Raw genomic sequence first — 21,354 nt, 5'->3', positions numbered from 1 at the left:
CTTGGCCTTGTTTCCACGTCGGAGATATGGCTTTTTGGCCGCAAGTCTTCCATGAAGGCCACTTCTGACCAGACTTCTCCGGACAGTAGATGGGTGTACCAGGGTCCCACTGTTTTCTGCCAATTCTGAGCTGATGGCACTGCTGGACATCTTCCGATTGCGAAGGGAAGTAAGCATGATGTGTCTTTCATCTGCTGCAGTAAGTTTCCTTGGCCGACCATTGCGTCTACGGTCCTCAACGTTGCCCGTTTCTTTGTGCTTCTTCAAAAGAGCTTGGACAGCACATCTGGAAACCCCTGTCTGCCTTGAAATTTCTGCCTGGGAGAGACCTTACTGATGCAGTATAACTACCTTGTGTCTTGTTGCTGTGCTCAGTCTTGCCATGGTGTATGACTTTTGACAGTAAACTGTCTTCAGCAACCTCACCCTGTTAGCTGAGTTTGGCTGTTCCTCACCCAGTTTTATTCCTCCTACACAGCTGTTTCTGTTTCAGTTAATGATTGTGTTTCAACCTACATATTGAATTGATATAGCACCTGTTTGGTATAATTGTTTAATCATCCACCTGACTATATGCCTACAAAATCCCTGACCTTTGTGCAAGTGTACCTAGAAGAATTGATGCTGTTTTGAAGGCAAAGGGTGGTCACACCAAATATGGATTTGATTTAGATTTTTCTTCTGTTCACTCACTTTGCATTTAGTTAATTGATAAATATAATCTATTAACATGTCTATTTTTGAAAGCATTCTTACTTTACAGCATTTTTTCACACCTGCCTAAAACTTTTGCACAGTACTGTATGTGTATCAAAGCTATCTGTATCACAAATATTGTTTGTTTTGTTATTTGGTATTTTTAAATCCTTATAGCAGCTCCGTAAAAAAAAAAAAAAAATTGTCATTCAATACCATACTATCATTATTTTGTTCTGAAGTCAACTCATAACCTTTTTTCTGAACTACTTTTCAGTTTATTTGTTTAATGTTATGCCTTTTTAATCTAATCTTTCATGCTATCCTTTTCAGGGTTATGTGATTCATATTATGTGTCAGAATTTTTTTATTTCCTACTTTTTAATTTTTTCCTTTTAGTGCCCTGTGGAGGGGTTTTAACTAAGCGCAGAGGAACCATTTTATCTCCAGGTTACCCGGAGCCATATGACAACAATTTGAATTGTATATGGAAGATCACAGTGCCAGAGGGAGCTGGCATTCAAGTGAGTGAGCTGTTTGGAAGTTGCATAAATAAAATGTACAAGACCTAAACTATTGTTTGTATAAAGAATTTTAATAAAAGGAATGTTTCATTATATTGCATTCATTATGCATTGGGATTTTTTTGATCTGCTATGGAAAGTATTTCAAATTTAGATCAGATGTTCTTGTTCTATATCATTATGTATTTGTAGATTTAATAAACACCCATTTTATTCTTGTTATACTATAGTACAGCACACATATAGTACTGCCAAATTCAAATGTTAATGTTAAAATCTCTCTCTACTTTATTTCTTTCTCTTTATAAGATTCAAATTATAAGTTTTGCTACAGAGCATAATTGGGATTCATTAGATTTCTATGATGGAGCAGATAACAATGCTCCAAGACTTGGCAGCTATTCAGGTAAAAGACAATATTATTTGTAATGAAAGTACATAAATCACACATTTGACTTTCATAAACATTATTAGCTCATTGTAATCATCCATTGTGTGTAAACATTGTGGACTGGAAATCACATTTCTACATTTGTCTTGTTAACAAGGATGCATGCATTAAAGTCTCCATCATCATATGTGAATCCCTGTTTGAGAGATGCAGTCCAAATCACTGTAATATTGTTTAAGTAATACAGCCCGAAGAAAAGGGCTTTACCGTCTGGTAAGAGCTACCTCATGCCATAAAGAGAAGGGCCTTACCAGACAGTAAAGCCTTCTTATGGGGGTTCTATTGCTATTGAAAATCTGCATTAAAAAAAAAAAAAAAAAGTTTTTCTGTTTGTTTTTTCATGATTTTATGCAGCACTAGCCTTTGTTGTTAATTAATACAAACGTTTTCCTCAATATTCCATCTCTAATGCGGTTTGCATATCCCAGCGGTGGACGATGTTAGTGTCGCATCATAGGTATTTCCAATAACTCAAATAATAACTATTTTCCAGCTGATTGATTTGGAACAGAGATTTAACATAGTTTGAACAGCAACATTTGAGGGCCTTTGACAGAGATTTGACCTCATATTGAGCAATCAGGTTAAAGAAAATCTACAATCCATTTTCTAATGTCTATTTAAGCAATACCAACTGAGGCACAGGGCATTTCCTGGGGATTCATGATTAGATGGGCGAATTGGTGGTCATTGATTCCCCTGGAATCAACCTTGGTACTGGGTGTCTACTAAGTAAATTAAGACTGAGATACTGAGATATTTGGAGAAACACAGACTCCTGTATACTAGTATCTATACAAACCGCAGTACAGTCTGTACCGGATATTGCAGCTTTTTTTTTTTTTTTTTTGTGGTGCAGCTCATCTCCATACATGAGCTAGTTTTTTTCAAGCGCTAGATGAAGTTTGTACCACTGCACACATTACTGGATTTAAGCAGTGTAAATATACGTCTCTCTGTGTAAGTTAATCTGAAGCTCTTTTCTGAAATACTGCATCAATCAAAGAGTTAAAGAGGATTTGCAGTCTTTTTGTTCTCAGATAATTAAAAATTAGCTATTTGACCTTAAGCCTTTCACCTTTCATTGTTTATATTCATCTGCATGTTCACATAATTGATAACTCGCTGTGAATTGTTTGAGAAACCATAAAATGAACAAATATTTGAATGTAGAGGAAAAAACTACATTCGGAGATGATGAAAAAACACTGCAGAGATAATGCTACTTGTATAATTACAGATTTTTGTTAATTCCTTTAAAAATAAAAATAACCTGCTCATTAACCCAGTTTGTTTGGTTACATTGTTTTAGGCACGACAATACCGCAACTTCTGAACAGCACATCGAATAACCTGTATCTGAACTTTCAGTCAGATATTAGTGTGTCAGCTGCTGGATTTCATCTTGAATACACAGGTATGGCATATGCATACGGCTGGTATCAGATAAAATAGATTTATCAGATATGTAAAAAAAATGTATTTAAAAGGTAACAGTCTTATGCCTTTCATACAAAATCAGAAAAAATGGCACCTGACAAAAGTACATCGTTTGTATTATTTGATCCCATCTTTGAATTCACAAACACACAGTGGCTATCAAAAGTATTCGCCCCCCTTGGACTTTTCCACATTTTATTGTGTTACAACATGGAATCAAAATGGATTTAATTAGGAGTTTTTGCCACTGATCAACACAAAAAAAGTCAATAATGTTAAAGTGAAAAATAAAATCTACAAATTGTTCTAAATTAATTACAAATACAAAACAGAAAATAATTGATTGCATAAGTATTCACCCCCTTGAGTCAATATTTGGTAGAGGCACCTTTGGCAGCAATTACAGCCATGTGTCTATTTGGATAAGTCTCTACCAGCTTTGCACATCTGGACACTGCAATTTTTGTCCATTCTTCTTTGCAAAATTGCTCAAGCTCCGTCAAGTTGGATGGGGACCTTTGGTGAACAGCAATTTTCAACTCTTTCCACATATTCTCAATTGGATTGAGGTCCGGGCTTTGACTTGGCCACTCCAGGACATTGACCTTTTTGTTTTTAAGCCACTCCAGTGTGGCTTTGGCTGTATGTTTGGGGTCATTGTCCTGCTGGAAGATGAATCTTCTCCCAAGTCCAGGTCTCTTGCAGACTTCAGCAGAATGTGCGTGACAACAAGTTAATTCTTTTCTCTTGTTAATTTTTTAAATCTTCATGGCAACGATATTCAGTCATTCTTTTCCTAATTACTAGGAAGACACGTACATTTAAATATCCCCTCCCCTACATTACTATGAATTCACTTGTCCATGTAAACGCTGCCATTGTTTATTGTAAAAGTTTAGTATGCTTTTAAATCAGCTGTGTTTGTACATTCAAAGCTGTAAAGGATGTAATATGTCAAGATTCTGATTTTGTAATTGAAAACTACAATAAGTGAAAAGATATACCAGGCTCCATTTCCATATCAACTGCTAAATTGATTACAAAATCCACTTAAGTGCTAAAGCTAACCCACCAGTTAAAACGCCTTGGGCATTTAAATTAATTCTGAGCAATGCATTATTTAAAATTATTCTTGCAGAGTTCAGCATCAGTCAACATACACAATTACAGTTGGTGCATACTTTTAAGAAATTAATGTCTTGTTTAAATGTGGAAGCATGGTCGTTTATATGTAATCTAAATCTTTTTTTAAGATATATGAGATTGGAGACAGTATTTTCTACTGATAAACAAACAGTGGAAACATATTTACATGTTGGTTTACATGATGAGTGAATTTCCATGCATTTCATGAAATTCCTGAAATCGAACATAAATGTGTTTTTTATATTTACTCTCCTTGTCCTGCACATGACAAGCTTGTTGAAATGTGCTTAGGCGAGATTCTAATTGGACAATTCCTGTAATAAGTTATACTAGATTAAAGGAGGACCTTGATTGCATATCGGTTGTGACACCAGCTTTTTACATCTCAACAAAGTATAGATGAACTCACATTATATCATGACTGCAGTTCAGGCATCCTTCGTGATATAAAGCGGGTCATGATATAAACACGTTTGCTTATGACAGCACATTACAAGTGTGGGAAAAAAAGAAAGAAAACTAGCATTGACTTAAAGAGCAGTGTTTTAGTACTGTGCATTTAGTCGTTCTTTACATTTAAACACATGCATATACTTTACTACAGGACAAATACATTTTGTATCATTAACTGGAACGAAACAGTTTGTGTCATTATCTAAAAAAAGTGACTAAGATTGACCATGTTAAAAAAGAAACATTTGGTGACGTTGGTATTTTGTAACTGAACTGTATCCCGTTAAGACCGTCAACTCATCATATGACAGGCTGCACAAAATGTCCGTTTATCAGCCAAGATGATTATTGGTTGTTAGTTGCGTTGGAAATTAATTCTATCCTGTTGTTTAAAGCCCAGCCGCGCAGCATTTGACAGGCTGGTAAGCGGGTTTGTGACATGATATTAAGAGAGGTAAATTCTCAAAGAACCTATGGTGCAAGGAAAGTGGTTTTTGAAAAATTGTGATAATAAACGGGGCATGATATTAAGTGAGGTGATATAAAACGGGTTCATCTATAATTACAAAAAACAGAACGGACTGAAGGACCACCATTGACTTCTGGGATAATAGAATTCAAACATGAGTATATATAACTTGGTTCCCAACAGAGCAAAGTTTGTAGTGGTTAACAAAGTGGCAGTTTTGACCGGTTCATACAGTACAGTATGCTGGCTTTGTTTTATTTATTTACTTATTGCATTTATATAGCGCTTTCTATACAAACATATCGCAAAACACTGTACAGTACATAGCAGAAGAAAAAGAACAAACCACAATACATTTGTATAGCATATCACACATACAACTGCCACAGTCAGACCATTCAAATAACAGTATACACATAATAATACAAAATCAGCAATTTTAAAGATACCGCTACATTAAAACCCACTAAGATAAGAAAGACATTTTATAAAAGTGCGTTTTTAGTCTTGACTTGAAAACTGTAACGGTCCCAGCTTCCCTGACAAACGAAGACAGAGCATTCCATAATTTCGGAGCTCTACAAGAAAAAGCCCTAACTCCCGTGTTGCTTTTGTTGACCCTAGGAATAACCAGCAGCCCCGCATCCTGTGATCTCAGAGTGCGGTTTGGAAGATACAGGGTCAATAACTCCTCCAAATAATTAGGTGCTAATCCATTCAGGGCCTTGTAAATTAACAGCACAATCTTAAAATCACTGCTATACTGCACAGGGAGCCAGTGTAAAGAGCCGAAAACAGGGGTAAAATGTTCACTTTTCCTGGTTTTAGTCAGAATTCTAGCGGCAGTATTCTGAACAAGCTGCAAGTGGGATACCACACGTTTTCGAACACCAGAAAAAGGTGAACTACAATAATCAATTCTAGATGAAACAAAGGCACGCATTAGTCTCTTGACATCAGATACTGAAATATTTGGTCTAAGTTTGACTATATTTCTCAAATGGTAAAAAGATACTTTAGTAACTTCCCTAATATGAGCCTCAAATGATAGAACAGGATCAAAAATGACCACAAACTCTTAGTTTCTAGTTTAAGTTTTGATGAGAGACTGCAAAGGTTGAGCTCATGTAATCCCACATTTCCTTTTAGTTGGTTCTGTGATCCCACTAGCGTAACCTCCTGTTTTATCTGAATTCAACATTAGAACATTCTGTGACATCCAATGCTTGATGTCTGTAAGGCAAATAGCTAATAATTCCTGGCTTTAGGGACAAGTATAGCTGGATATCATTAGCATAGCAATGGAAGTTTACTCCATGTCTGCAGATAATGTTTTGAGGAATACTGGCAAAGCTGTCATTGCTTTGCACATATAGAGTGGATGAACTAGGTGTAGTAAAAATGGCGACATTTAACCATGGTGTATTTGGCAAATATCTAAAATCCACCAAAGTATTCCCTTATAAAAGGTAAAGCATATAAAAAAAAACAAACATGGCAAACAATGGTAACCATGGTAAATGCATAGTATAACCATGGGAAAACTGCAAAGATATTGTGCAAAATTACTGTGATAGCACTTTTTTTCCCTAAAAGAATAAAAGACCCATTAGTGTTACAAAGGTATAAATAGCTAAATGTATGGGATATGCTTCAATCCTATATTTACTGTGCCATCACCTCAGTACAAGTGGAAAGCAATTATGTCTTTGGTCATGAAGTAGTGTACACATTATATTTACATTATGTAAGCTGAATAATGCAATATGTTGTCTAATTGTGCATGTGCTATTGTTTTGCTAACAAAATTTACACCTTCAAATATAAAGCTCAATGTTCTCTACTCTAAGCGATAGGTTTAGACTCCTGCCCAGAGCCACAGACACCAAATAGTGCAATAAAAGTCGATGATAGATACATGGTTGGAGATGTGGTGACATTTCAGTGTGATCAAGGCTATTCTCTTGAGGTAAGAAATTCCTTTAAATATTCATATAGATGTGGGGTGATGTATAGACCCACTTATAAACATTAGTACACACACTACAAATACAGAGAAATCAGTTTTCGACAAGTCAGGCTTAAAATTGTAAAACCTTGATATTTTAATCTGCCACTGTTTAGATCATTAAAACAGATCCCAGTGTCAAACACACAGAATAATATAACAATGAAAAGTCATGTTGGCTAATGTACTATACTTCTGTTTTCCTTTAGATATTAATGTTACATTTAAAGGATTTCTAATCAAATAAAACATTTCTCTTTAAGGGGCATACTCATATAACATGTATGCCTGGTCCTGTTAGAAGATGGAATTACCCTGTTCCACTATGCCGAGGTATGTTCTGTAATTTGTGGGCCATGTAAATTGTATTTTTGCAAACCTATTAAAGTTACAACAAGGCAACATTTTGCACTTGTGTCCCATAGAATATGAACACCAGATTATTTAAATTGATATTTCGATAGCAGCACAACTGTACTTTATGTTTGATGGATATGGAACAGTGTCATAGGGGTGAGCAACTATTTGTTAATGTCTTCTTTTGCAGCTTAATTTAAACTAAAATGTAGCATAATAATCTGCTACAACTGTGTTTCTCAGTTTTGTTAGACCTAAATTGCTTTACCGTAAGATCGACAGATTTTTTATCTTTGATATAAAACCAAGGGAATAGAAAGGGACAGCAAACAACATTGAAAAAGGCAGTTAATTAAAGATCTTCGTAATATAAAAATATCACGATATTTCTGTTTAACAAGCTTGCTGTTTCTTGCTTTCTCTTTTGTTGTTTATATAGCCCAGTGTGGAGGTTTACTGAAGGACTTTAGTGGAGTAGTTTTAAGTCCTGGTTTCCCCGGAAACTACCCCAGCAGCTTAGATTGTACATGGACAATAAAGCTTCCAATTGGTTTTGGTATGTGTGCTTTGCCTCATGTGTTGGTCAAGATTTGAAATGTAATGAATGTTAGCTCTTAGGGAGATAAGACAAGCCAAGTGTCCCTTTAGTTTATTTGTAAATCAAGGGTACCTTTGATCAGGAGTTCCTAAACCTTCTTGCCTTAAAGCCAGATATCCTGACCGAGGACTCCCACCCAATGAATCCATAAAAATGTGAAATTTGGTTTTCTTTACAACTATGCCTTTAGTTGAATAATGGTACATACTGTCAGCGTGAAATTAAAATTATAAATGTACGCGAAAGGGTTACAATCTAAATAACCACAAGCTCCTAACAAGAGTGTTCATGTAAATACATGTCTTGGTCTGGGAAACATAGCTTTATTAGGAGTCAGGGTCATTCGGGAGACTTCTCTGTATGTGCTGTGGTTCACTCAAACTGGAATGCTTATGTTCTATGCTCTATCCAGTTTATTAATGGGGATCCAATAGACATTTACAACATTTAATTTCTGGTGATTTAATTGTATACCAAGGGATACAATTAAAGCACATACACAGTATTAAAGGGTACATAAATACCTTTTTATTTTATTGTGTTACATGTTCCCATGTGTTGCTACAACTGTTTACGTAAGGTGTGTGTACTGTTTTAATTAATTTATTTTTTTTACATTTTGACCACTTTTTTAAACTTTTAAATTGCATTCCCTGCCTCAAGATGGCTTCCCATGGACCCAAATGGACCTCTCAGAACTACATATCCCATCATCCTCCTGCTCACATATGTAACTGAGATGGATTTACCAGTGAGTAGGAGGATGATGGGAAATGTATGCTCTGAAGACATTATTATTATTATTATTATTATTATTATTATTATTATTATTATTATTGTCTACCTATGATTTATTATTAGTAGTACTATGTTAGTTGTTGTCGTAGTAGTCATAGTAACAGTCTTAGTCGTAGTGTATTTGAACACGCTATTATTAGGTGCCAGTATTATAATATTGACCTGTGAACTTGAATATGTCACATTGCAGTGCAATATTACATTTTGGTTATGTGTAGGGGTGTTTTCATGTAAAATGGTTTAGTTTATGTGTGGCTCATAACATTCTCTCATATATATTTCATATTACTTACAGGTATTCAACTGCAGTTTGTCAATTTTTCCACTGAGTTAATACACGATTATTTAGAAGTGCGGAGCGGCTCTATAGAGACTGGTACTGTGATTGGCAGATTTAGTGGCACTCAAGTACCAGCCTCACTCTTCAGCACCACCCATGAGACGAGTTTGTACTTCCATAGTGACACTTCCCAGAACAAACCAGGATTTCATATTACATATCAGGGTAAGTACTACAGTAAATTAAGTGATCTGCTCATATTATGCTGCTGATAGTGAAGTTTGAGGCCTGATATAAACTCACAAGAGGCAGGGCATGAGCTGCCCATATAGTATCCTAGTACTATATTGTATATATGTATATTGTTTTTAATGTGTTGTATTATATAATATACGGGTTTTAATGTGTTGTAGCAGTTTACCACATGTTTCAACATTGTATTTTTTATATTTAAGCTGAATTATACATACTTGGATATTATATTGTTATATAACCCAAGGCATCATACTTAAATAACTTTGATAGAAATATAACATGTAATATCAAACAGTACAGCAGCATTATTCACGTTTGATTATATAGTCTACCAGTTGCAAAGCTGCCCTGATCCCCGTCCTTTCCGGAATGGCTTTTTGATTGGGAATGATTTCAGCGTGGGACAAACTGTTACTTTTGAGTGTTTTCATGGTTACACTTTGATTGGAGAGGCAGCGCTAACATGCCTCCATGGTTTAAGTCGGAACTGGAACTACCCTGTGCCTAGATGTGAAGGTAAGCCCTAAAGAAAATTACCTTTCCTACTATATATTCATAAACAAAATAAAATAGTGGGGTCTAATATCAGTAATAGATTCAGAATGGACAAGCTTTTTCAGCAAATAAATATTTAAACAAAACAAATAAATAAATAAACTTGGTATGGGTATGGAGTACTAATGTATTTGTCTTGTAAATTTGAATCACATATCATTTTCTGCTGTATTTATCATGATACAAACTGACTCTAAACAACCAGAAGAATACATTAGTTAATATATTTCATATCCAACCAATGTGTTCCTTTAAAGAACATACTGGAAGGTAAATGCTTTGAGAATTACTTTGAAACTATGGGTGCATGGCTATAATGGTAGGTAGAGCTAATGAATCATACTGTATGGACATTCAAATGACAGATACCCCAGTAAATGAAAGTACAAATGTAAAAACGGTATCAAAATGACTAAGATGAATTTCCCCAGTTAGCACTCAGTTACCTAACTGATGAATGGCTACACCTGTGATTGTTGGCAGGGATGGATTTAACCCCATCCATTCCAACCATAGATTCCTGTGAACAGGCTAGCTGTAGGGGTGACGTCAGGCCCGAAAGAAACACACACAGACAGTACTGGCAGGTGAAACCGAGACGCTGCGGCGCTCAGTGCATTTAATTGTAGAAATAAAAGGTTAAAACAAAACAGAACATGGCACTCAATGTCAAAATAAATAGACAAACAAAACAGACAGTGGACAATACTAAACAAGTATTGTGCGAGTCCTCTTGCACGAGTAGCATTTGTTTTGTTACTTTTTATTTTCTCCTTCTCTTTTTGTCCCATTCTCCACTCTCGAACACACAACCCCGAGTGAGTAAAACATGCATCTATATATACTGTTGTGCCGGGATTCAATTACCAATTAATTATTCACTTGAATCCCAGCACGTGAACTAATTTGTGCAATCCAGTGCTCACATACTTTATCTGCACGTGAAGTGATTATGCATCTCCGTGCCTAAATACAACTATATATTTTAAATCACTCGTGCTACACAGACCCATTTATATCCCATGCACCAATACCTACACACCAACATTAACACACCACACGCAACACATGACACATAACACACACATGGGTGGGGCACACTGCCATAATTCCCCATACACTATTTACATCTGCAGGGCTTTCACCCTGCCATACAGAGCATTACCTGCTATTTCAAAATCTGCTGTGTAAAGTAAAAGAAAACACATATAACCTGATAATCTCAAAGGTAAATGCCATGTAGAATTAAATCCCACATGTCAGGTTGTTAAAATGTAAACACAGTCTACAAGGGTACTGTACGAGATGTAATGCATATTGTAGTGAATTTCATTTATCAGTATTATAACATCTACAGAGATTAAATTCTAAGGAGAGGGTATTTGTTTTAGCCAGTATAGAACAGCAGTAACCAGGCTTTTGAAGAAGAGCACTGTACCTTAATGAAAACTATGACTTTCAAATATTTGTTGATTTAAAGGCACTTAAGCCTATTTTGTTTTAAGTTACAAAAAACATATTTATTTTATTTTACGTCCAGTTCTTCTCTGGATGCACATTGCAAATCAACTACAATCCTATTACTCCTGAAATTTCCCTAAAATATATTTTCAGATTTTTTGACAACGGTGCAACATAATTTCCATGTACAAGATTATTTGACCTAGTTTTAAAAAAGTCTGATCTCATTTCTTCAAGCTTATTCAGCAGAGATATACTCCTCTTTTAAGGAGATTTCCTCAGAGCGTATTGCATGGCATAATCCCCTTGTGTAAAATATCTTCCATCTACTGTAAGGAGTCGAGAATAAAGCTTTCTGAAGACATCAACTTTGATAAATACATCATTGCACTCTAATTCTTGTATCAAAAGATGAATTGATTTTAAAGTCTAGTTTAGTTTCCTTGGTGCAATGTTTACACACAGAAACATTGCCGTTGTTTGTTTATATGTGTATTTAACTACAAGCATAGTTAATCAAAGGAACAAAAGGTTTTACAAAAAATATAATTGAAAATAGTAATTCAAATACATATAAATCAATTGGAGGACATCAAGCAAATGTGTTAGATTTCAGGGTAACCAAATATGAAGTAAATTTGGTTCAAAATGTTTTGAACTTAAACATGCTTTTATTTTTTATTTTTTTATTTTAAAAGAGTAAAACAGACATTATCAAACAAGAGTTCAAGTAAATATTGACAGGTATGAAAGTACTAATGTTTTGCGTGGTTTTAGTTTGTATTTGTTTCAACTTTTCTCGAATGTATTGCTTAGTTTCTTTTTGGCCATTTGAACATTAAAATAGTTATATAACCCGAGCATCCAACCATACCAGTATTCCTCTGTTTATCTTTAAAAATCTAATTCCCTGGTGTACCAAGAATTGTCCCCTGAAGAAACTGTGCTTTTCCCAGAGAAGAGAATATTCTGTACATATCAGTCACATGCCGAGCTCTGCAAGACTGCAACCAGTTTGACTAGAATTACAAGCACTGATAAATCACAATGTTAAGAAATACAAGCACTGATAAATCACAATGCAGAATAATTTGTCTCGTTTTATTTAAATATCACTTTGATATAGTAAGTTTCCCTATATATACTGTGTAATTTTAAAGGGCACATAAGGACCTTTTTATGTTATTGTGTTACATGTGTTGCTACAACTGTTTACGTAAGGTGTGTGTATTGTTTTATTTTTTTAATTTTATTTTTAACATTTTGACTACTTTTTTAAACTTTTAAATTGCATTCCCTGCCTCAAGATGGCTTCCCATGTACCTGCATGGACCTCTCAGAACTACATTTCCCATCATCCACCTGCTCAGATATGTAACTTAGATGGATTTACCAGTGAGCAGGAGGATGATGGGAAATGTAGTTCTGAGAGGTCCATGCGGGTACATGGGAATCCATCTTGAGGCAGGGAATGCAATGTAAAAGTTTAAAAAAATGGTCAAAATGTAAAAAAAAGATTAAAACAATAAACACACCTTACATAAACAGTTGTAGCAACACATGGGAACATGTAACACAATAAAATGAAATTAAGGTCATAATATGCAGATTATTTGCTAGACATGTGAGTAGATTTTATTTGTAGATTTCTTGCATACCAGCTATAAAAGTTGTGCAATGTATTTATAAACGTCTCATATATTGTGGTCTATGATTTTTTGTTGCTAACACTAATGGTTTATTATTTTGTGTTGAAGTTTTATTTTAAAATAAATTATTTGAGGTTACAAAAACCATATGCACACTTGTCTACACATATTTTTTTTCTTTTGAATATTAGCTATTTGTAGTAAGCTATTGATATTTGAGTGTATATTGGCAACAGGGAAAGAAAAAACAGTTAAGAATCTATTTTTTTTTTCTTCAAACTGATTGTGGTCTTGCAGAGTTCGCTCCGTGACTGTAGTCTGCACAGAACACGCTCTTCTCTGAGAAAAACACAGTTTCTTCAGGGCACAAATTTTGGTACACCAGGAAGTTATGTATTTTTTTAAAAGATAAACAAAGCTTGCAGTAAGAATACTGGTATGGTTGGATGCTTAGGAGTTAAATAATTAGTTTAATGTTCAAACAGACAAAAAGAAACTAAACAATACACAGAGAAAAGTTGAAAATGCACAAAACAAATGCAAGCAAAACATTAGTAAACTTTCATATCTACCATTATTTAGTTTAATATTATGCAGTTTAAAGGAGCAATTCATCACCGGGCTCTGCTATAAGAAGAACTTATTATCTTGTTTTTTTTACTGAAAACGTTAACATGTGAATGTGTTTCTTTCACAGCTCTCTGTGGGGGAAACATTACAGCAATGAATGGTACTATTTACTCCCCTGGGTACCCTGATGAGTATCCAAATTTTCAAGACTGCGTTTGGCTTGTTAGAGTTCCACCTGGTTATGGGATATACATCAACTTTACAGTCTTACAAACAGAACAAATATATGACTTCATTACTGTTTGGTAAGCAATAACTGCCATTTGTATTTATATCAGTAGATGGAACAACATTTTAAAGGATGTGTTTTGTCCAAAGACCTTGCTTAGATTTCTCAATGTTGATACAGACCATGGAAGAAGTTATTCACTTTAGGAATACAATTTGAGTTGTGAAATACATTCTGGCCTTAACTGTTTAAATCTACACTTCTGTTTGTTGCTTTAAAATGTAGTCATGTTAGGTGTACCAAGACATAGAAAATCGAAATAAAGCTGTGCTGATATGATAAACCTCTACTGTTTTAGTGGGAAGTTAAACAGGGCACAATTAATCCAACATATTAAACAGAAAATGTAGGCCTTTGTTAGTATTTTAAAAACATTCAAATGTACCTTTATTTAGGCCTAGAAACACTATAGCAGTTGATTTCACTTAAACCTCTGAATCAAACTAATTCTGTGGTTCGGTAAACAAGTTAATATTAGTTTATTTGGATCTACTGCAGTCAGTTGTTCTTAAATAACTCCAAAATGTTGTGTCAGTTTCCACTCAGATAGCATGCTTTCCATTCTCTTGCTGACATACGAGGTGCAGTTGCATTTTCTAATGAAGTAGATTGACTACCAGTGGATTGCCCAGTACATTGTTCTTCAAAGGGCTGCTTAACATTCATAGAAATGCAATGTTCTGTCTGACTCATACTTTGCCGTAATGGTTTTGTCCAATAACATCACTGGTTTATTTTTTATTCTGCTATGTCTGAGTTAACATTCTGATACCTATTCATTAACTTGATTTCTTTTTTGCTTTAAACCTGGTAATATAAAGACTGCAAATTAATTTTGCGACTAACCAATTATCTTTCTGGAAATACTTTTTCATTGAGGCCAGGCTGCATTGACTAGAGCCCATATACTAATAATAGTTATTGTATAGTTTTTTTTTGTTTTGTTTTGTTTTTGCTGCACTATATTTACCACAGCAACAATTTAAGAATTAATGAACAAACGTATTATTCATGGATAGTGTCTTCAGCAAAGTACATATGTAACAGGCAATATCTGGGCCTGAATGGCAACATCACACTTCTCAAGCAAGTGTTAAAACACTTTACACACCAATTGAGCCCTCTAAGCTATTTTAATATTCATTTTCAATATTAATATTATTACTGTACATAGTCTTACCCACAGGGGTCAGGCATATCTATATAGGCAGAACACAAATATCCCCACTTTGTGAATCTGTGGAACACTGAACAAAACCTTTTCTCCAGCTTACCCATAACAACAATGTACACACACCTAAATCGCCAATGTACTCACACCTAAATCGCCAAATATATAAACCTACCTAGTGTTCTGCATAATTTTGTACAATTCAGACATACTGTAGAGTATGCTGCATTGTTGTAAGTGGTACAAACTGTAATTTATCCAGAACTCTCTTTTGGCTATTCCACAAATAACAGTAGACATTATCATAATTGGCCCTTCAACTATGGAGAAGGGTAGACAATAAGAAGAATGTTTCTCACACAAAAAAAACTTTAAACTTTAAAACCATCTCCTTGGCTACATCACTAGACAACATATGCTATTTCCTTTCTGCTAAGAATCATGGGTGCCAAATAATAGTGACCCATTAGAGACACAAGGTTTGTCACTCAACATTTCAGTACACCAAATTTAGATTTATATATATATATATATATATATATATATATTTTTTTTTTTTTCTTTTAGGGATGGTGCCGATCAAAACTCTCCTCAGATTGGCCAGTTCAGTGGAAATACAGCACTAGATTCTGTGTACAGCACATCAAACCAGGACCTGATCAAATTTCATAGTGACTTTACGACTGGTGGATTCTTTGTGCTCAGTTATCACGGTTGGTACCTTTCACTATTACATTTGGTTTATTGTTGCTGATTCTTAATCATGAATTACATATATTTGTATATTACAATACATGTTTTACTTTCGAACCATTTAGATACTACATTCCATAACTGATGCATTAGCATTGTTTGTGTGTAATTAGTAATGCAGTCCTAGTCCAAAAAACGTACAAAAGAGTACAAAAATGATATGTACTCCTATTATTATTGTTTATTTCTAAGCCGATGCCCTTATCCAGGGCGACTTACACTTGTTACAATATCACTTTTTTTTTTTACATACAATTACATTTTTTTTTATATACAATTACCCATTTATGCAGTTGGGTTTTTACTGGAGCAATCTAGGTAAAGTACCTTGCTCAAGGGTACAACAGCAGTGTCCCCCACCTGGGATTGAACCCACGACCCTTCAGTCAAGAGTCCAGAGCCCTAACCACTACTCCACACTGCCATAACCATTACTTGCCATTCTCATATTATACTGTATAAGCATTCAATAGAAATTACTGTCAAAAATATAATTTGTATGTTTCTTGCAATATTTAAAGAGTAAATAATCATTTTGTATTTTGTATTTTTTTTTTTTTTTTTTTGTTAACTGTCACTTACCCTTTTTTATGGTCTGTACTAAGCTGCTCTCACCTGATTTCAGGAGATGCTCTTCAGGTCTAGTTGCCTACCATAGGTTTATGTAACATACAGTATGCTAGATCAGCCAAAATGTATTTTTAGAAGTATAGCCAGTGAGGTGATGTTCCATTTTGTTTTGCTGGCAATACACTGCTGTGCACTAGCTGATTGATGTAGTCTACATTGCATGTCTATGGCAAGCAAAATTAACTGAAGAGCAGCTACTGAACTCATAGGCAATTACACACTTATTTAAAAAAAATTGCTCGGAATTTAAGGGAATAATAAAACTAACAATATGTAATTTGAAGATACTTACTCTTATCAATAATAACATTGAGGTACTCGCAACAAATTGTTATGCACCATTTTAAATTCATTTCTTAGACATCTAAAAATGAGAACTAAACATTATTAGATTCGATTATGCTGCTCCTTTTTGTAATTTAAGAAGTTGGATTCTATCAGCCTTTTAATGGTGGAATCAGCTACTAAATATCAAATTAAAATAATTAAAATACCAAATAACATCACAAAAACGATGATAAAGCCAACTGACTTAATTTTTGTATTAGTTATTCTTTTAGTGTTAACATTCAGTAATTGGCCACAGTTCTGATAGTTTTTTCTTTTTATGTATGAAAGCGTCAACTTTGAGAGCATATTGCAACCGATAGGCAAAAAAAACCCCCAAAACTCTGGTTTGGCCCAGTGGAAAAGACTGTTTGTATGAATCCCAAAGGCTCAAAGACGTATCTCTTTCCTAATTTGTATCTTTCATTTTACAGCTTTAGAAAGTTGCTTTCAAGAGTGATTTTTCTGACTGATGAATTTTTCCTCAAAATATTGTTTTATTTTGTGTAGGTTTAGTTTTATTTGCAAAGCTCTCCAAACTGTACCTGGATTTCTCAGAGGCCATTGTTTAAATTACCCTTGTCAATAAAGTTTTTTTTTTTTTTTTTTTTTTTTTTTTTTTAGTCATATATGAAAATGTTTTCGGTATTATTAAAAACAATTCAATTAATTGTATATAAATCTACATTAGTTATGTCTAGTTAAGGGGAAATCTCCATCGTGGTTCTAGTGGCTATAGGGAGATGAGTTTATGTTTTAAACGTAAAGCAGAACTTGTATACAGATAATTCCAGCCGTAGGCTTTAAAAAAGAACACAAAAAGAGACTATGTTGTGTGTTTATCTTAGTGTTGAGTCTGAATGTATGGTGTGTATTCATGGTGCGTTCAACAGTGCTTCTACAGTGCAAACAGAGTCATTGCAGGTTCCTGTCAATTTAGAGTAAGTGCTTCAATTCTTTTCAAAATAACAAGAAAAGCAGTGACAGGTCTATTTGAAAAGTTACATCCTTTCCGCTACAATATCATCCATGCGAGCGTATTGAACATCAGACTCACAGGCTCCCTCCCCAATGGCCAGAATCAAAAACAAACAGCAGGCTCCTATTTTACCTCCCCCTTACCATCTCAGAGGAGGCCTTACTTTTTTTTTTTTTTTCAGGAATTATCCTGGATCAATGCCCCCATAATTACCCTAGTGGGTGAAATGAGTATTTACCAATATAATTTCATCCTACTGCAAAGGTTTATTTTAGATTTCATCAGACAGCATATGACTGTTTTAAGTGTTAAGACTGTACTGGTGTTAGTAACACATTGTGTTTTATAATAAGTCCCTGTACTGTATGTTGCAGTGGTACACTTCATGGATGGAGGGTGCAGTGTGCATCCTACTTCATTTCTTTTTTCTTATGGGAGCTATATCATAATTCTGTGTTCACTGTGTGACACCTAGTAGTGCAATGTCTTGTTATGGAAACAAAATACAGTTTGCTAGGTTAAAAAACAACCTAGCATAAAAAGCATAAACTTTGGCTATATGAATTGGTTCATGTTGAAATTACTGCCTGTTCACTCCAGTGAGATGATAACGTTTTAACATGACTGCACTAAATACCATAAAATAATCATGACACAATACACTTATCCAAAAGGAATAGGTAGAAAATGTAAATATATAAAGTGCAGTATATTATTTGTAGAGTAAAATAAAGAGCAACAATGAGTCGAGAGAACTGAAAAGTTTTTGTAAACAATACAACTGTAATGAATTGGCATCTCAGCACATTAAATTGAATGTAAAGACAAGGACTGAATCACGATTCAAATTCTATTAACTGATACCAGTACAGTAAAAGTATTTTTAAAAAGTCGATCCTTCATAGTATATTGGGAAATATTGAATACAGTACATTGGTGTTGTAAATTAGGTGGCTTTGTGTAATCATTTTTCAAATAGTGATTATTTAATTTTTTACTCGTTTTACTGGTTTAATGCAAATTTGTATGTATCATTATCCAATTAAAAATGCTAAAGCCTTATAATACTTATGTCCTCTTAATTCCTGTAGCATATCACCTGAGAGTATGTCAGGCACCTCCTGAAGTCCCGAATGCAGAAGTGCTGACAGACGACAATGAATTTGAGATAGGTATGGTAACTTCAGCTCTTTGTAAAATCCACTTTATTTATAATTAAAAGTAGGGGATATGTGTTGCAAGTTTGTGCTTTTAGTTATGAAATTTCAGAACAGGTGCTCTGACAAACATTTACAGTGCTCCCAGATAACACAATGCCTTTTCCTTTATGCCGTAGCCAGTTACCCATATGTTCTGTAAATTACTGATGGATATAAACACAGATCATTTTATTTGTTGGGGTATAGACTGTTTTGGATTTGCTATAAAAAAAGGTTACATAGCAGACATGTTTTCTTTATTGCACTTAAGGGGACATTTATTCCCCCTCATCTCTTACCTGGCCTGTGTTAAAAAATACCACTATCTGATTACATCCTTTATGAGTTGGGGCAGGAGAAGTATTTGATTGACCTGTAACTAGGGTTGCCACTTGTCCCTGTTTTCCCTGGATCATCCTGGTTTTGAGGAAGGTGTCCTCGGAATTCAATATGCCTTCCTGGGACGCTAAAAGGTCATGGTTTTTAATTGTATCCCGGTTTTTAATCTTATGCGTCCACATCGAGGTACATTACTACAGCAACACCTCAATGCCAGTACCATACATTGAGCACAAGTTAGATAAATCAAGATACAATATTATTGCAAGAGATGCACAATATTAATTGGTGGTCAATACTATAGCAGTAATATTAGATATTAGTAACAGAGACTTTTAACAACCCCCTTCTGTTCGGATGCCCCGGTTTTTGAACCTCAGAGGTGGCAACCCTACCTGTAACCACTGCTGTCAGTGCTTGATCAGTCTGCTTCCTATCCCTTTAATGAGAATCTACCCTAATCATTCCCAAAGAAGATGACCCCTAAGGCAATCCTTGCAAGATCTGAAAACGTGACGAATTAGAAGCTGCCTGATGCCAGTAATAACCTTTCTTTCCTCTCTAGCAAAACAACTTTATTGCAAGTGGCTTAATTTTTTTCTGGACATCTTTAAGTTTTCCAGACTTTATATTCATTTTGAACTGAGTGAGGCCCATTTATTCAGTGTGCAGCAAATGATAGGAAGATATATGAAAATGTTTCTGTGAAGTAATTCCGTTCACCTAAAAATGACACTGCATTTGATAATGAAGTGTAATTAAGTGTGCAGTATCTTGCAGTATATTAACAGTTTCATGAATTACCCGACAGGAGACATAATCAGATACCAGTGTCTGCCAGGATTTACTCTAGTTGGTAATGACATTCTCACATGTAGACTTGCAGAGCGTTTACAAATGGATGGACCTCCCCCTTCTTGCCAAGGTTAGTGTACTTTTTGTACCGGTAAGTTTGTTTTTCCAATAAACAGCCATGGAGTATTACAATATCTTTATAATATATATATATATATATATATATATATATATATATATATATATATATATATATATATATATATATATATATATATATCAGTGCCTATAGAAAGTCTACACCCCCTTTCTTTACTTTTCTCACATTTTGTTGTGTCAGTGCCTCAGAGTTTCATGCATTTAAATGAGGATTTTTTTTCCACTTATCTTCACACCATACTCCACACTGTTAAAGGGAAAAAAGTTTTTTATTGAGAAAAAAATTATATATTAAAAATACAAAACTGAAAGATCATAATTGGATAAGACTCCACCCCCCTGAGTTAATACTTGGCAGAAGCACCTTTGGCAGCAATTACAGCTGTGATTCTGTTGGGATAGGTCTCTACCAACTTTGCACACCTAGATTTGGCAATATTTGACCATTCTTCTTTACAAAACTGTTCAAGCTCTGTCAAGTTCCTTGGGAAGCGTTGACGGACAGCAATCTTCAAGTCATGCCACAAATTTTCGATTGGATTTAGGTCGGGGCTCTGACTGGGCCACTCAAGGACATTTACCTTTTTGTTCCTTAGTACACTCCAGTGTAGCTTTGGCTGTGTGCTTTGGGTCGTTGTCATGTGGAAAGGTGAACTTCCGTCCCAGTTTCAGCTTTCTTGCAGAGGGCAGCAGGTTTTCCTCAAGGACTTCTCTGTACTTTGCTCATTTTCCCTTCTATCCTGACAAGTGCCCCAGTCCCTGCCAATGAGAAACATCTCCATAATATGATGCAGCCACCACCATGCTTCACAGTAGGGATGGTGTTCTTTGGGTGATGGCTGTGTTGGGTTTGCACCAAACATAACGCTTTGCATTTAGGCCAAAAAGTTCAATTTTAGTTTTGTCAAAACTTTTTGCCACATGGCTACAGAATCTCCTGAATGTTTTTTGCATACTTCAAATGGGATTCAAGGTGGGCTTTCTTGAGTAATGGCTTCCTTCT

At 34.9% G+C, this 21,354-nt stretch overlaps 1 protein-coding gene across 3 annotated transcripts in view; it reads left to right on the top strand.

Annotated features, from left to right (window-relative positions):
- Positions 1-21,354, top strand: part of csmd3b (CUB and Sushi multiple domains 3b) — a 472,577-nt gene that overhangs the window by 387,600 nt on the left and 63,623 nt on the right. For all 3 annotated transcript variants that reach the window (XM_059012706.1, XM_059012705.1, XM_059012704.1), the window contains exons 35-46: positions 1,096-1,220; positions 1,530-1,626; positions 2,984-3,088; positions 7,030-7,148; positions 7,451-7,520; positions 7,984-8,100; positions 9,236-9,445; positions 9,803-9,991; positions 13,838-14,015; positions 15,738-15,883; positions 18,951-19,031; positions 20,209-20,322. In XM_059012706.1, coding sequence (XP_058868689.1) covers positions 1,096-1,220; positions 1,530-1,626; positions 2,984-3,088; positions 7,030-7,148; positions 7,451-7,520; positions 7,984-8,100; positions 9,236-9,445; positions 9,803-9,991; positions 13,838-14,015; positions 15,738-15,883; positions 18,951-19,031; positions 20,209-20,322 — 1,551 coding nt within the window. The remainder of the gene's footprint in view (positions 1-1,095; positions 1,221-1,529; positions 1,627-2,983; positions 3,089-7,029; positions 7,149-7,450; positions 7,521-7,983; positions 8,101-9,235; positions 9,446-9,802; positions 9,992-13,837; positions 14,016-15,737; positions 15,884-18,950; positions 19,032-20,208; positions 20,323-21,354) is intronic.

The sequence above is a fragment of the Acipenser ruthenus genome, chromosome 3 (assembly GCF_902713425.1).
Source record: "Acipenser ruthenus chromosome 3, fAciRut3.2 maternal haplotype, whole genome shotgun sequence".
Classification (NCBI taxonomy): domain Eukaryota; kingdom Metazoa; phylum Chordata; class Actinopteri; order Acipenseriformes; family Acipenseridae; genus Acipenser; species Acipenser ruthenus.
This window is presented reverse-complemented; position numbering and strand designations above follow the sequence as displayed.